The sequence below is a fragment of the Myxocyprinus asiaticus genome, chromosome 8 (assembly GCF_019703515.2).
Source record: "Myxocyprinus asiaticus isolate MX2 ecotype Aquarium Trade chromosome 8, UBuf_Myxa_2, whole genome shotgun sequence".
Lineage (NCBI taxonomy): Eukaryota > Metazoa > Chordata > Actinopteri > Cypriniformes > Catostomidae > Myxocyprinus > Myxocyprinus asiaticus.
The window spans coordinates 3,671,484-3,685,747 of NC_059351.1; the positions used below are offsets into that span (position 1 = coordinate 3,671,484).

The 14,264-nt window shown below is 38.1% G+C and overlaps 1 protein-coding gene across 1 annotated transcript; it reads left to right on the forward strand.

Moving 5' to 3' along the window:
- The first annotated feature begins 253 nt into the window (after positions 1-253).
- Positions 254-12,447, forward strand: chrnb5a (cholinergic receptor, nicotinic, beta 5a). Its single transcript, XM_051703971.1, has 6 exons — positions 254-383; positions 2,539-2,583; positions 2,905-3,014; positions 6,546-7,506; positions 11,232-11,374; positions 11,592-12,447. The coding sequence occupies exons 2-6, from the start codon at positions 2,557-2,559 to the stop codon at positions 11,605-11,607; spliced, it is 1,257 nt and encodes a 418-aa protein (XP_051559931.1). The 5' UTR covers positions 254-383; positions 2,539-2,556; the 3' UTR covers positions 11,608-12,447.
- The last annotated feature ends 1,817 nt before the right edge of the window (positions 12,448-14,264 follow it).

Genomic DNA, 14,264 nt, shown 5'->3' on the forward strand with positions numbered 1-14,264 from the left:
TTTCAGAACGTTCAGAACTTCATTTCAACAAATGGTTCTATTTTGGGCTGGGGAGGAAGTTTTGAGTTCTGAAAGTTATAGTATGTTTTTAGACATATATATATATATATATCTCAAAAGATTAAGTAAAATTTGATTCCTCGTGATATGACCCCTTTAAAAGACTAAAAGGTATTTACTATGCATTGTACATCAAAATTGTCTTTCAACCCTCATGTGAATCTATGTGTGTGTTAGGGTCTCTTGCTGCTGATGCTGAGGAGAGGCTTGTAGATTTTCTACTGGGTCCTGAGCGCTACAATAAACTCATCCGGCCTGCAGTCAATAAAAGTCAGCAGGTCATTATAGGCATCAAGGTCTCTCTTGCACAGCTCATAAGTGTGGTGAGTGTTTCTTATATACATACAAGCACACAACTAGTTTTAGAATTTAACTTTTTTTATTTCACTATATCCCCCCTGGAATTTATTTTCAAGTGGTATTTTTGCCTTTATGAGGACATATTTTTTCTACCCATATAAAGAACACACAAATGAGTTGCCCATTTACCTTAAATTGACTTGAATTGACTCCTCAATCTGAACAATTATGTCTGGTAATTAATAAATACAACATCAAATGCAAATGTAGAGATGCACAAAATGAGTTATTGGCCAAAAATATAATATTATGAAATCTATGTTAAAAAATAAAAAAAATAAAATGCATTTTACCTCCACATTTTATATTTATGGGGCATTTTTGTCACTTTCACGATTTTGGGGATTTGCTTGGTGGCAAATTGTGTAGCTCAAATATATGAAGCACATACTGTATATGTCATATTTGTGTGATACTGTTTATGAGCATCATAAATATATGATCAGTCTCTCTGGATAAGAGCATCTGCTAAATACCTTTAACCTAGTGAGACCCTGCGTCCACATGTGTGGACATTACGTTTTGGCTTCGCTATAGGCTATGCTTAATTTTATTTAATTTAAACCAACTGATCTCAGTTCAGGAGATTCTAGGCTGTCATTAAAGGGTTAAACTTTCAGCGCACCGAGTCATGTGACAAAACAACATGGTGCCAATCTCAGCCGAGTTTGTCTTTCGGAGAAACTGCAACAAAACTACATCTGGTAAGAAACCAGCTTAAGTTTTCACATTAAAACCTGTTTGAGTGAAAAAAGTAGATTCTCTAATTTCATCTGATGTGCCATTTTAAAAATTGCATAGATTTATCATGAAACGGTATGCTGTTAAACTCAATGTCCACGTATGTGGATAATAGGACTAACTTTCCATAAAAACCATACATTCTCTGTGCATTATTATATTGGGAATCAGTGGACGTATACAAAAGCTGAACAATGTGGCTTAAAAGTTAGGATGAAAATAAGGTGTATTTTAAGTCCAGTGAAAACAGACAGCACACTGGAGGTTAAGTCATTAACTAATTAGGGAGCAAGGAAGCATCCTATAGCTTTCCTATGCAGCCTAGTGCATTCTCTTCTAACATCTGGTCAAAAGTTCAGTTTCAGGCTGCAGATGATGTTTGGATCACTCAACATGTTTGGCAGACATGGGACAATGATAATCAGTACATAGATTCAGAATTTTATAATGTGTAATTTTATTTCAACATGGTTGACAGTGATTGGATGATGCTGGTCATTACTTTTAATCAGAATTATTTATTCAGCTTTATAGAAAATCAGCTGTAGTGTCTATAACGTCTCAAAAACATGAATAACCAACACTCCTGGACACAAAATAAACTATTTGATGGAAAAAATCTGACTTTCTATAGCTTGAAATTACTTAAAATTTCACAGCTTACTGTAGCTCTGCTGTCCACATATGTGGACATAGATTTTTAGGAAAACAATTTGTTGTAGAATATTTATTTTTTGCTTGTTTATTAGCTTCTACTATTTACAAATCAAAAAGGGGAATGGAAAATGCACACAGCAGTCACGTGGGGGTCTCAGGAGGTTAATGTAAATATAAATATACCTATCACAATTGCATTAGAGCCATAGCGCAGGAGTTGCATGATGCACTTGACATGTTAGAGCCTTATGGTACATTCACACTGACTTGATGTCCTAACCAGGTGCAATGTGGCAAAGTGACAAGCGACAAGACATGTTGTTGGTCACTTGGCTTCTATTTTTGTCAGGTTGCACTAGGTAACCCTGCCTACAACAAAATCTCATTGGTTCAAATTGTGCTCCAATCAGCTGTATATTAAACATAATTTTTTACATTTGCTGTATATGTTCTGATTGGCTTTCACTTTCAGTGAGGAGAGAAAAATTATTTTTCACTGGAAACTTTTCACATCACACCTGGTTAGGACACAGTGTTAGTGCTCCCACAGGTGACAAAGGTTTGCGTATGGACTGCGTCATGTCTCGATAACATTCTCCCTCTCTCCTCAATCATTTTCTGTCCCCTCTTCACTGTCCTTTCTAATACAAAGGCAAAAAGCCCCAAAATTAAGCAACAATTACATATAACTAATGCAGTGCTGTTCTATTCTCTTTACAGAATGAGAGGGAGCAAATCATGACAACAAATGTGTGGCTGACTCAGGTCAGTTCACCAGGATTACATGTGCTTTTATCTGGACAGTATTATATAACAAAGTCTAATAAACTTCCCCAGTCACACACATGAATGTTCACAAACCACTGGGCAGATTTACGTGTAACTGTAGTTCAATTATAGTTCACATTTTGGCTATTTTGGTTGTGTGAAAAATCCTATTAAATGCAGTGATATTTAATGCATTTAGCTGTTCTATTTTAAATGAGCTTGACACAAATACTAGTACATACTTTAGTAATGCAGATAGTCTTTAATAGTTTTCACCCAGATTGAACCATTATAAACTAATTCTTACATTCTCTGTAGGAGTGGAATGACTACAGACTGGTATGGGACCCGAATGAGTATGAGGGCATCAAAAAACTACGAATACCATCACAGCACATCTGGCTCCCTGACATAGTGCTCTATAACAAGTACGTCACAGCTACTGACATATGCGCCTGACATCCATTTACTGTTCAATAACAGTCAAGACTCTGATGTGTATCACAACATTTAAAGAATTAATGCAAAGTTTTATTTGTAAAGTAGACTTTTGATACATTTTAGAGCAGTAGATTTAAAAACACAAACTCTTACCTTAAAGACCCCATGATCAAATGTTTTTGTGTTTTGTAGCTTTTAGTCCATATATTAGCTTTAAAGCCATCTATATGGCTAGTGTACTCTTAAAAGTTGACAAAAATAAATTTGAGCAGATATATGCATGTATAAGTTGCAGTCTTTTTCTTCTGGGAGAATGCACCAAATTTTTGATGACTAATGATGTACTACACAGAGTGTTGTCCAATCAAAAGCTTTTTAGAATGAGAAGGTCCCCTCCCACTAATACCACCTGGAACTGACAGGCATGTAGCATATCATGGTTTATGGCTGTGATGTAACGAAAGCCTGTTGGCTAATTACAAAAAAGCTGAGGCTATTTACTAAAGTGGAAAAGTGACTAAGTGCAAATAGCGATAGTTGCTATTTACACGAAGTATAAATAGCAACAAAAGCATCTTCTTTGCACTGTTTGCAAATAGTGATAGTTGCTTTTTGTGCCCTCAGACACCCTACACCAACCCTTACCCCCAGGGCCATTTCTAGCTATAAGCGGTATAAGCGGCCTCTTAGGGCCCCCGAGCCATCAGGGGGCCCCGCAAAAAATATATATTTTATATATATACTGTGTTATTTATACTCAAAGCTGATAAAAGTCTCAGGCAACTGTTATGGCTCAACTAAACAGTTCTAGGGCACCCCCTTGTGGCCCGAGAGAGAAGGGAAAATGTAACTGCAAGGAGAGAGTTATTTGTTGGCATGCATTAAATTGCAACAATTAGTTAGCTAACGTTATGCAGTTGTGTCCCATTGTGTATAATTATTGCATTTTGTGTAGTTCATATATTCAAATTTTAAGTTAATATATTCAGATTTGTTAAAGACTATATTGTGGTGTCATTCCTAGGTGGGCCTGGATCCTGGGGGTGGGGGGTCTCCAAGTAGGATTTCGCTTAGGGCCCCCATATGCTCAGAAACGGCCCTGCCTACCCCTAAACCTCACCTTAACCTTGCCTTACAAAAATGAACCATGGTTTTACTACATTAATAATATAATCACTATTTGTATTTTTTAGTAAAATCATAGTAACTACAAAAGACGAAACATGGCTACTATCTTTATGGGTTAGTTCACCCAAAAATGAAAATTCTGTCATGATTTACTCACCCTCCTGGCATCCCAGATGTGTATGACTTTCTTTCTTCTGCAGAACAGAAAATAAGATTTTTAGAAGAACGTTTCAGCTCTGTAGGTCCTCACAATGCATGTGATTGGGTGCCAAAATTCTGACACTCCAAAATCCACATAAAGGGAGCGCAAAAGTAATCCATATGACTCCAGTGGATAAATTCATATCTTCAGACACTATATGATAGGTGTGGGTGAGAAATTATGTATTAAGTAATTGATATAATAAATTCTCTTCCCTGCACAGTAGGGGGCGATATGCACAAAGAATGTAAATCACCAAAAACAGAAGAAGAAGAATGGGAAAGTGTCAAGTCATTTTTTATTTGTATAGCGCTTTCACAACACACATTGTTTCAAAGTAGCTTTACAGAAAATCATGCATTAACAGAAAATGAAACTGTAATATCTATAAAGTCTTAGAGTTATCATTGTGTAGTTTGATTAAATATGATTGTAAATTGTGTATAAATATAAATAATTAAATAATTAAATCATAATTGTATTTAGAACCCCTGTGAGCAAGCCGAAGCCGAAGTGAAGATAAAGTGGAAATTAACTGAGCAGGCAGGAGAATTTATAGTAAAAAAAGACTTAAATATTGATCTGTTTCTCACCCACACCTATCATATCACTTCTGAAGATGTATATTTAACCACCAGAGTTGTTTGGAGTACTTTTATGTTGCCCTTATATGGATTTTGGAGCTTCAAAATTTTGGCACCCATTCACTTTTATTGTATGGACCTACAGAGCTGACATATTCTTCTAAAAATCTTCATTTGAGTTCAGCAGATGGAAGAAAGTCATAAACATCTGGAATGACATGTGGGTGAGTAAATAATAAGAACATTTTAATTTTTGGGTGAACTAACCCTTTACACCAAATTACTGTAGTAAACCCATGGTCAATTGCATTAAAACTATGGCTTCCTCCAAAATACATGGTTACTACAATATTACTATAGTAAAACCATAGCTTATTTTGCCCAGATCAAACCCTTCTCTCAACTCCCCGACCTTCACCGTGACCAAATCACTGCGAGGAAATAAATGTTTATATTAATTTTATTTAATATGATAAGTAGAATTAAAGGAAATATTAAGAGTGGAGACAGGAAACAGGATTAGACAAAGTCGGCCAAAAGGCAGATTCGAACCCGGTCGTCCGCACGAAAAAGCACATCCATGCCGTCATCACACCCCACGCCACAGGAGTGACACTAGGAGTGCAGTTGGTCCTTAATTTATGTGTTTCCACCAGACTACTGGAGTGCAAACAGCTGCACTGTGTGACAGGTGCTATTTACATCTAGTGCAGTCACTCCGTTAAAAAATGGACAAGCCTTTTAATGTGTTCCATCCAAACTTCCTGTTTCAACAAGAAATGTCAACACAGGAAAGAAAACTGCGCTCATCAAGCTCATCAAGATTTAATGCGGTCTTTCTTAATGTCTGTTTATATTTTATACCACAGTCGTTTCTCAGTTTGTATTGAGGCCAAAAGCCTTGTAAACTTTTGGGATTTTTGAGGCTTTTATGCACCATCAGTGTTTAGTGACAAATTCAATACAACAAGCAGGCTGTCACTGTTTCAAGAGACTACCTAATTCTAATACAGAGTTGCCAAAAGCGTAGTGCAGATGCCCATGTTACTGTTCTTTCAGGACGTTCATGCCAGTGCTCTTGACGAGCTCAGGAAAACAAAAAATAATAAAATAAATGACAAACAAAGATGTTGTAGACTGTTTGATTTAGGTCAGCTGTGTGTTTCTAGTGGAAGCAATGTGTGAAGGCATCAGTTGAGGGACAGTGTTATATAATTCCCATTTTTAGTTGATTAAAATAAAGAATCACTTGCACATGTTCTGTGCTTAAATGGATCAGTTGGGCAGGATAAAGCTTTAATTTGCTCATGGGGCATTTCATGTTGTAAAGAGACACTGGGGCATGTAATCCTCTGCTAAAATAAGCATTGTATTTCTATGCTAATTTTAATTGAAAAGCTGTACAAGGGCACAGAAAAAGAAAGATCTGGGATTAAAGATTTGTTAATTATTGCATATTAATCAGACAGTGTGTGTAATGAGGAGGAGGTCTCAAGCTGCTAATACATACATTTTGCCAATATAACTCACTCAATGCTCTTTAGGTATTCACAGTATACATTTATGGATCGATAATTAGTATGAATATTTTTTTCTTCTCACAGTGCAGATGGTGTGTATGAAGTATCATTTTACTGCAATGCCGTCGTCTCCAATACTGGTGACATTTTTTGGCTCCCTCCTGCCATCTACAAGAGTGCCTGTGCAATTGAAGTTCGTAACTTTCCCTTTGATCAACAGAACTGCACGCTTAAGTTTCGCTCTTGGACATACGACCGCACAGAGCTGGACCTCGTCTTGACCTCCGATTTTGCAAGCCGTGATGACTACACACCCAGTGGTGAATGGGATATTGTCTCACTCCCTGGCAGAAAAAACGAAGATCCCAGTGACGTCACATATCTGGACGTCACATACGACTTTGTGATCAAACGCAAACCTCTCTTCTACACAATTAACCTCATCATTCCATGTGTCCTCATCACCTCGCTTGCAATTCTGGTTTTCTACCTTCCATCAGACTGTGGGGAGAAGATAACGCTTTGCATTTCTGTTCTTTTGGCCCTTACTGTGTTTCTACTCCTGATCTCAAAGATTGTTCCACCAACGTCATTGGCCGTTCCATTAATAGGGAAGTATCTGATGTTTACGATGGTGCTAGTCACATTTTCCATTGTGACGAGTGTGTGCGTGCTCAATGTGCATCACCGTTCTCCATCAACACACCGCATGCCAGAGTGGGTCAAACGTGTATTCCTGCATAAGCTTCCAGGTTTCCTTCTCATGCGACGACCCGGAAGCTCCAACGTACGGGAAAGGTTTCGACGGAAGCACCAACGGAAATCATTCTCCTCAGATGCAAAGAGCATAAGGACGGATGGAGACTCGCTCTTCTTAAGTAATGACCAGGGCCGTGTCTGCGGGGCCTGGAGATTTGGGGATCTTCCAGAGGGGTCAGAGTTCAGGCAGAGAGTGAGGGTCAGACACGACACAGATGTAGACGAGGCCATTGAGGGTGTGAGGTTCATTGCTGAACATATGAAAATCGAGGATGATGATGAGGGGGTAAGAAGTATTTGGGTATTTATTTGATTAATTGACTTATTAAATGGATTGATCTTAAGTAGTTTTATAAGTTTAATCAGTCCGTAACAGTATGAACAATAAATGATTCTTTTAAATTCTTTTAAATTCAACAATTCCTTATTCCTTAATATGTTCTCAAGAACTGATGGTTTTAGGGTCAGTGGTTATCTGTGGGTTAGCCCATACATCTTTGGATCTTGTTAAAATAATAGAATATACTGTACTTGAAATGTTGACTCCTAGGAGTCATTTTAAGTAAATCTTTTCATCACTGGATAATATTACTGGAGCTAAAACTAAAAATTGTTCCACGAGCACAAATGCGTATTTCACTTTTTTTTCTTTTTTTTTCTGAGTATTGCCAAAAGTATTTGCTCACCCATCCAAATAACTGAATTCAGGTGTTCCAATCACTTCCATGGCCACAGGTGTATAAAATGAAGCACCTAGGCATGCAGACTGCTTCTACAAACATTTGTGAAAGAATGGGCCGCTCTCAGGAGCTCAGTGAATTCCAGCGTGGTACTGTGATAGGATGCCACCTGTGCAACAAGTCCAGTCATGAAATTTCCTCGCTACTAAATATTCCACAGTCAACTGTCAGTGGTATTATAACAAAGTGGAAGCGATTGGGAATGACAGCAACTCAGCCACGAAGTGGTAGGCCACATAAAATGACAGAGCGGGGTCAGCGGATGCTGAGGCGCATAGTGCGCAGAGGTCGCCAACTTTCTGCAGAGTCAATCGCTACAGACCTCCAAAGTTCATGTGGCCTTCAGATTAGCTCAAGAACAGTGCATAGAGAGCTTCATGGAATAGGTTTCCATGGCCGAGCAGTTGCATCAAAGCCATACATCACCAAGTGCAATGCAAAGTGTCGGATGCAGTGGTGTAAAGCACGCCGCCACTGGACTCTAGAGCAGTGGAGACGCGTTCTCTGGAGTGACGAATCACGCTTCTCCATCTGGCAATCTGATGGACGAGTCTGGGTTTGGCGGTTGCCAGGAGAACGGTACTTGTCTGACTGCATTGTGCCAACTGTGAAGTTTGGTGGAGGGGGGATTATGGTGTGGGGTTGTTTTTCAGGAGCTGGGCTTGGCCCCTTAGTTCCAGTGAAAGGAACTCTGAATGCTTCAGCATACCAATAGATTTTGGACAATTCCATGCTCCCAACTTTTTGGGAACAGTTTGGGGATGGCCCCTTCCTGTTCCAACATGACTGCGCGCCAGTGCACAAAGCAAGGTCCATAAAGACATGGATGAGCGAGTTTGGTGTGGAAGAACTTGACTGGCCTGCACAGAGTCCTGACCTCAACCCGATAGGGACCTTTGGGATGAATTAGAGCGAAGACTGCGAGCCAGGCCTTCTTGTCCAACATCAGTGTCTGACCTCACAAATGCGCTTCTGGAAGAATGGTCAAAAATTCCCATAAACACACTCCTAAACCTTGTGGAAAGCCTTCCCAGAAGAGTTGAAGCTGTTATAGCTGCAAATGGTGGGCCAACGTCATATTAAACCCTATGGATTAAGAATGGGATGTCACTTAAGTTCATATGCGTCTAAAGGCAGATGAGCGAATACTTTTTGGCAATATAGTGTATATAGTTGAAGTTTATCTGGAAGGAGGGAAACTCTGACCAAAAAGTCAACAGGTTCTACTAGAGGTCGACCGATGTTGCATTTTGCTGATACTGATTACTAAGATGGTGGAAAAAGACAATAACCAATTAATCGTCAGTTAAAATCAAAATGTTTTTTTCAAAGAGAATTTACCTTACTGTGGTGGGCACAGACATAGAGGCTACAACAGTCCAAACTGAATGAAATCCCAGATTTTTGTGCAACCAAAATCCAAAATAACCATAAACAATTAAGATTTGGTGCATAACATGGGACTTTTAACCATAAACAAGACAGAAATACACCGCAGAATCTTATTTTGAAATGTGTTTGCTCTCAGCTGCCGACATTAACACATAATGAAATCAAAATATGAATGCTAACAATTATCTACATCATATTACAATATAAACACTTTAAGGTAAACATTGTCATATCTAGCAAATAAGAGCAGTAATTCATCAACAGTAGATCATCAGCGATCACTTGTCATAAATTCGCTATTAATAAAACTGACTTTATTTCCTTTTCTCTAGGGACACGTCTATCAAAATTAACATGAGTTCAACAATCAATAATGGTTATAAAAGTCAGTATGTGCTCCAAACAGTATATGCCTTTTCTATTACGGCATCTCGTATTAACAGTCATGCATTAGTCCATAAACAGTGATGGAGGCTTAGCTCCGTTACAAAGCACTACATGTAAACATTCACCAGATGAAGTTTTTATATTTCTAGCCTATATATTTACCAGATGAAGTTTTTTTTTTTTTTTTTTTTAAATATACATTTGCTTCAGATTAGAACACTTGATGATTCTCTATCAAAATAAAAGAATCTGCATTAAAGTGAGGATATAAATATGGATGAAAACTGTCAATGAAGACAAATTGAGACACAGCAAATTACCATGAGGTGTCATTGATTGTTTATTATTTCACCTCCAGAAGCTGAGGCTGTACTCCAGAATGCTCCCAAGCCACCCATGGGGACAAAAACTATCAGCAAACTGTCAGCGTTCATTTCTGCTGATAACCGATCGTTCCAAATGTAGCTATCGGCACCGATTAAATGGCAAAACTGGTAAATCGGTGAACCTCTTGTTTCTGCTAATTTCTTAAGAGTTGTCTGCAGAAGAGAAGGCATAATTTACGTAAATGAGTTTCCACTTTGTTATAGAATATGTGCCAGACTTAAAGCCAACCGTCAAAAGTTACCAAGCATGAAAACGAAGTTATACAAAACATTCAAAGCTTGAGCCTCGGAAGTCCACTGTTTGTGCCTCCCATAACTATGCATATGTTGGGGCTAGGGATGTCCCGATACGATACTGGTATCGGGTCTGATACCACGCTCATGTACTGGTACTCGTAAAAATGCTCAGATACCAAAACCCGATACCATCTGACATACGAATGTCATTGCGTAAACATTTAGCCCACAAATTAAAATCGGGTTATGTCCTAGTGAGATTAAATGAGATAACTATATAGTTTGCATGTAATTCAAATGTGAGGGCTTGTGAATGTGTGGAGACAGTGTGGTGCTGACGCCGGCTGCTCATACCTTTAAAAGCTCCTCTTTGGCTCATACAGGGAAAACATCGCCATGAGCATCATGCACTATGTTTGTAGCAGATGACAGTAAACGGAGTGTCAGAATTCACATTGTAGCGACCGGAAGTTGCCGTCACAACGTCAGAGCTCTTTGGTCAAAACAACACAGAAACACTTCAAAATAAAAGCTCAGTCAAAATAAAAGCTACATTTATAGGAATAAAGTATGACAGAAATATATCACTACTGTAAAGTTATGTAACATTCACTGTAATACTACTACTACCAATGTAGAAGCACTTATATAATACAATATTATGTTGAAAATGAATTGTTATATTTTCATTTGATTAAAGTTTTAATGAATTGATTCGTTTAAACACCTTTTTGATGATAAAATTGAAATAAACTATTGATATGGAGTTCAGGTATCGGCGAGTACCAAAAATGAAGTATCGGTACTCGTACTCGGGACATCACTAGTTGGGGTGATTTGACGTGTTTTATATTGTATGTGTTATGTAGATTATCGAGGACTGGAAGTATGTAGCCATGGTTATCGACAGGCTGTTCCTCTGGATTTTTATTCTGGTCTGTGTTGTCGGAACACTTGGACTATTTGTTCAGCCACTCTTTCAGAGCTACAACACCCCCATGGCAGAGGACGAGTGAGTCACATCTTTCTTTGTTCCTTCTCTTTTATTCATGATAGAGGAGTGTTTGGAGGCCAGTGCCTCAGAGTTTTTTTCTTATGTATTTAACAATAGCATCACCTTCGATTTGGAAAACAAGGACTGATGATAAAGTTCACTGATGTTTACCATTTTCTCTTTCCCTTTCTGCTTTTACCCACCTCCTCTTTCTCATCTTTTCCTTCTTTTGCAGATATGGGGATTTTTAAAATATCTGCTGGGTGATCCTGTGACTTTTGGACACATATACTGTATATTGACCCACCTTTGAGATACACATTTAAACACAAACACATTTAAACAATTATTCAGAAGCGCAGAGCAGTCGAGTATACTTTCAGCATTTTAAATAGCCGATTTAGAGGGCTGGATCCCAGTGGTGGAGCAATGCTGTACAGTCACAGTATTCAACACAAACTAGCACTCAGAACTGGCCTGTAAGATTTGACCATGCAAACTGCATTCAGCACAGATTTGTTTTGGGCATATTTGCATCTTTACGTGGTTCAAATAATTCCTTTAGTGAATCAGGTACCTAAACAACAGAGAATGCATGTGCAAATGTACACCCCTATCAGCAGGCACAATAAAATTGAATTCCCTGCTGTCACATAACAAACTTTAATCATTACACTCTCAGAGCTATAAACCAATGATTCTGTTTTTAATTGTTTCTCAAATAATATGATAAAAAGACAGCTTTCAATGCCACTCAGTCTATATCCTTGCAACAAAACAGTTGTATAACTATGATATTTGTACGCTTTATGTGTTCGCTATTATAATTTTTCAGGACACACACTTTCAAAGAAGGTATACAGGGTTTCAAAAACAGGATGTTTATTAGACCTTGGTTTAAGGACTAATTTTTTTAAAGATTTTATTCTTGCAATTTTGCTTGCCCTCACACAACTGCAAAGATACAAACTGCAGTTCACTCAATATTGTTTGATATGAAAGTTTGATTAATATTTGCCTACATGCAAATGGCTGTCAGTGGTTTTCTATGTGGTCTAAACTATCGCTTTTTTACTGCCTTTTAAGAAATGTTTCATGCAGTGATTGAAAACTACTTCACCATCACAGCATGAGGATAAAATTGATTTAAGTATTGTAATTATGAGCATAATACAATAAAACAAGCTTTTCCTTTTATTTGTTACAGTTTGTAGAGATTCCCTATTCTTACATCTGGGTTCTCCTTACCTTTTCTCTCTTTTTCTTTCCTTACATTCTCTAAGCATGTTACTCTCACCATGCCCTGTCATAGATGTCAAGTAGCTGTGTTAATATGAGAGAAAGAGAGAGAGAGAGGTCTGTTGAAAGCAGGAGAGGACATCCATGTTAGTGTATTTTGACAATCACTACTGTTATGTAAATGTATTTTGAGAAATAACTCTGGTAGAAATAATCCACTGCATTTCAAGAATGAGTGCATGACTGACAGTGTGACAAATTAAAACCCTGCAGCTGTTTAAGTTCTGTTTTAATGGTTTCAATTGCAAACAATTGTAATTACTCTGTAAGAAACGACCGTGTAGTCTGCAGCTTTGGAATCAACTCTGTAGGACACCCGTTCTTCTGAAACGCCTCTATCAAGCTATTACAAAAAGAGGCAATTTTTGTGATGTACAGAGGCCTTTTCCAAACATTTTCTCAAAAAAAAAAAGTATGTTTTAGAGCAGTGGTTCCCAAACTTTTTTAAACTGCGGCACCCCTTTATAGTGTTTTTTCCCCCACGGCACCCCAACCACTGAAAAAATAAAATAAACAAATATGTGATTGAAAACTTTTTATTTAAAAAGCTTAATATTGATATAAATATTAACAGACGCTCCCGGTGCAGACATATAAACTATCAAAGAGTGATGACGTTTCAAATATTCGTTAATTTGAAATGGAACTGTTTAATTATATTTTTAATCTGGTCCAGTGGTGTTATTAACTGCCCCATCCTTCAATGACAATTCCTTTGCAAAGCTTGAATCGTTTTATGATTGGTTGAAGACACATTCACATGATGCACATACATAGTCCAAAGCACAATGAAGATGCACACATCCAGTTTCCAGTATCATCCAGTACTGAGGTGCACATCACCAGAAACACATCAAAACAGTTAAAGACGTCCATTTAGTGTGTGTTTACATACACCAACCATTAAAAATTGCGAAGTTGGGTGAAAGAACAGTATGTTGGGCAGTTTGTGCACACAACAACAAGTGGCAGCAGCTGAATGTAACCGAAAGTTGTAATTTGACACCGCGTCTTTTGAAAGCGGCACCAGAGACATGACAACAGTCAAAGATGCCTGTGCAGTCCATGTTTATTTACAAAAGAGGGTCCAGATGGGTCCCATTTGGTGTTTAGGAATAGATAGACCACACTAGGCCACACTGTTTGCCCTGCTCTCTCTCTCTCTCTCTCTGTCTCTGTTTACAACAGAGCCCCAGGGAGGGTGGGCGGGGCCAAGTGTGCGATGATGTAAAGTAGGCGTTGATGTTGTTGCTGTAGAGGCGGTCATGAATTAATGAGTACCCCTAGTGATGTAGGGAAGTCACAGAAGTAGAGAACGAGGTGTTTTGGCAGCTTGGTTTCAATAAATGCTTTTATTGCATTGGGGATTAAGTTTTGAGTTCTGAAATTTACTGTAGGTTTTTACAGTAGAAAGACCTCTTTTAAGTCAAAATATCAAGGAAAATTTTATTCCTCATCACATGACCCCTTTAATATTAATGATAGGCTTATAGCAGCTGCAGCATGTCTATAGGCTGCATTTACACATCGCACAAAGATTATTGTCCTGTCTACATCACATAATACATTAATAGCTTACGTTAATATCACGTCAAGACGGAGCAGACTT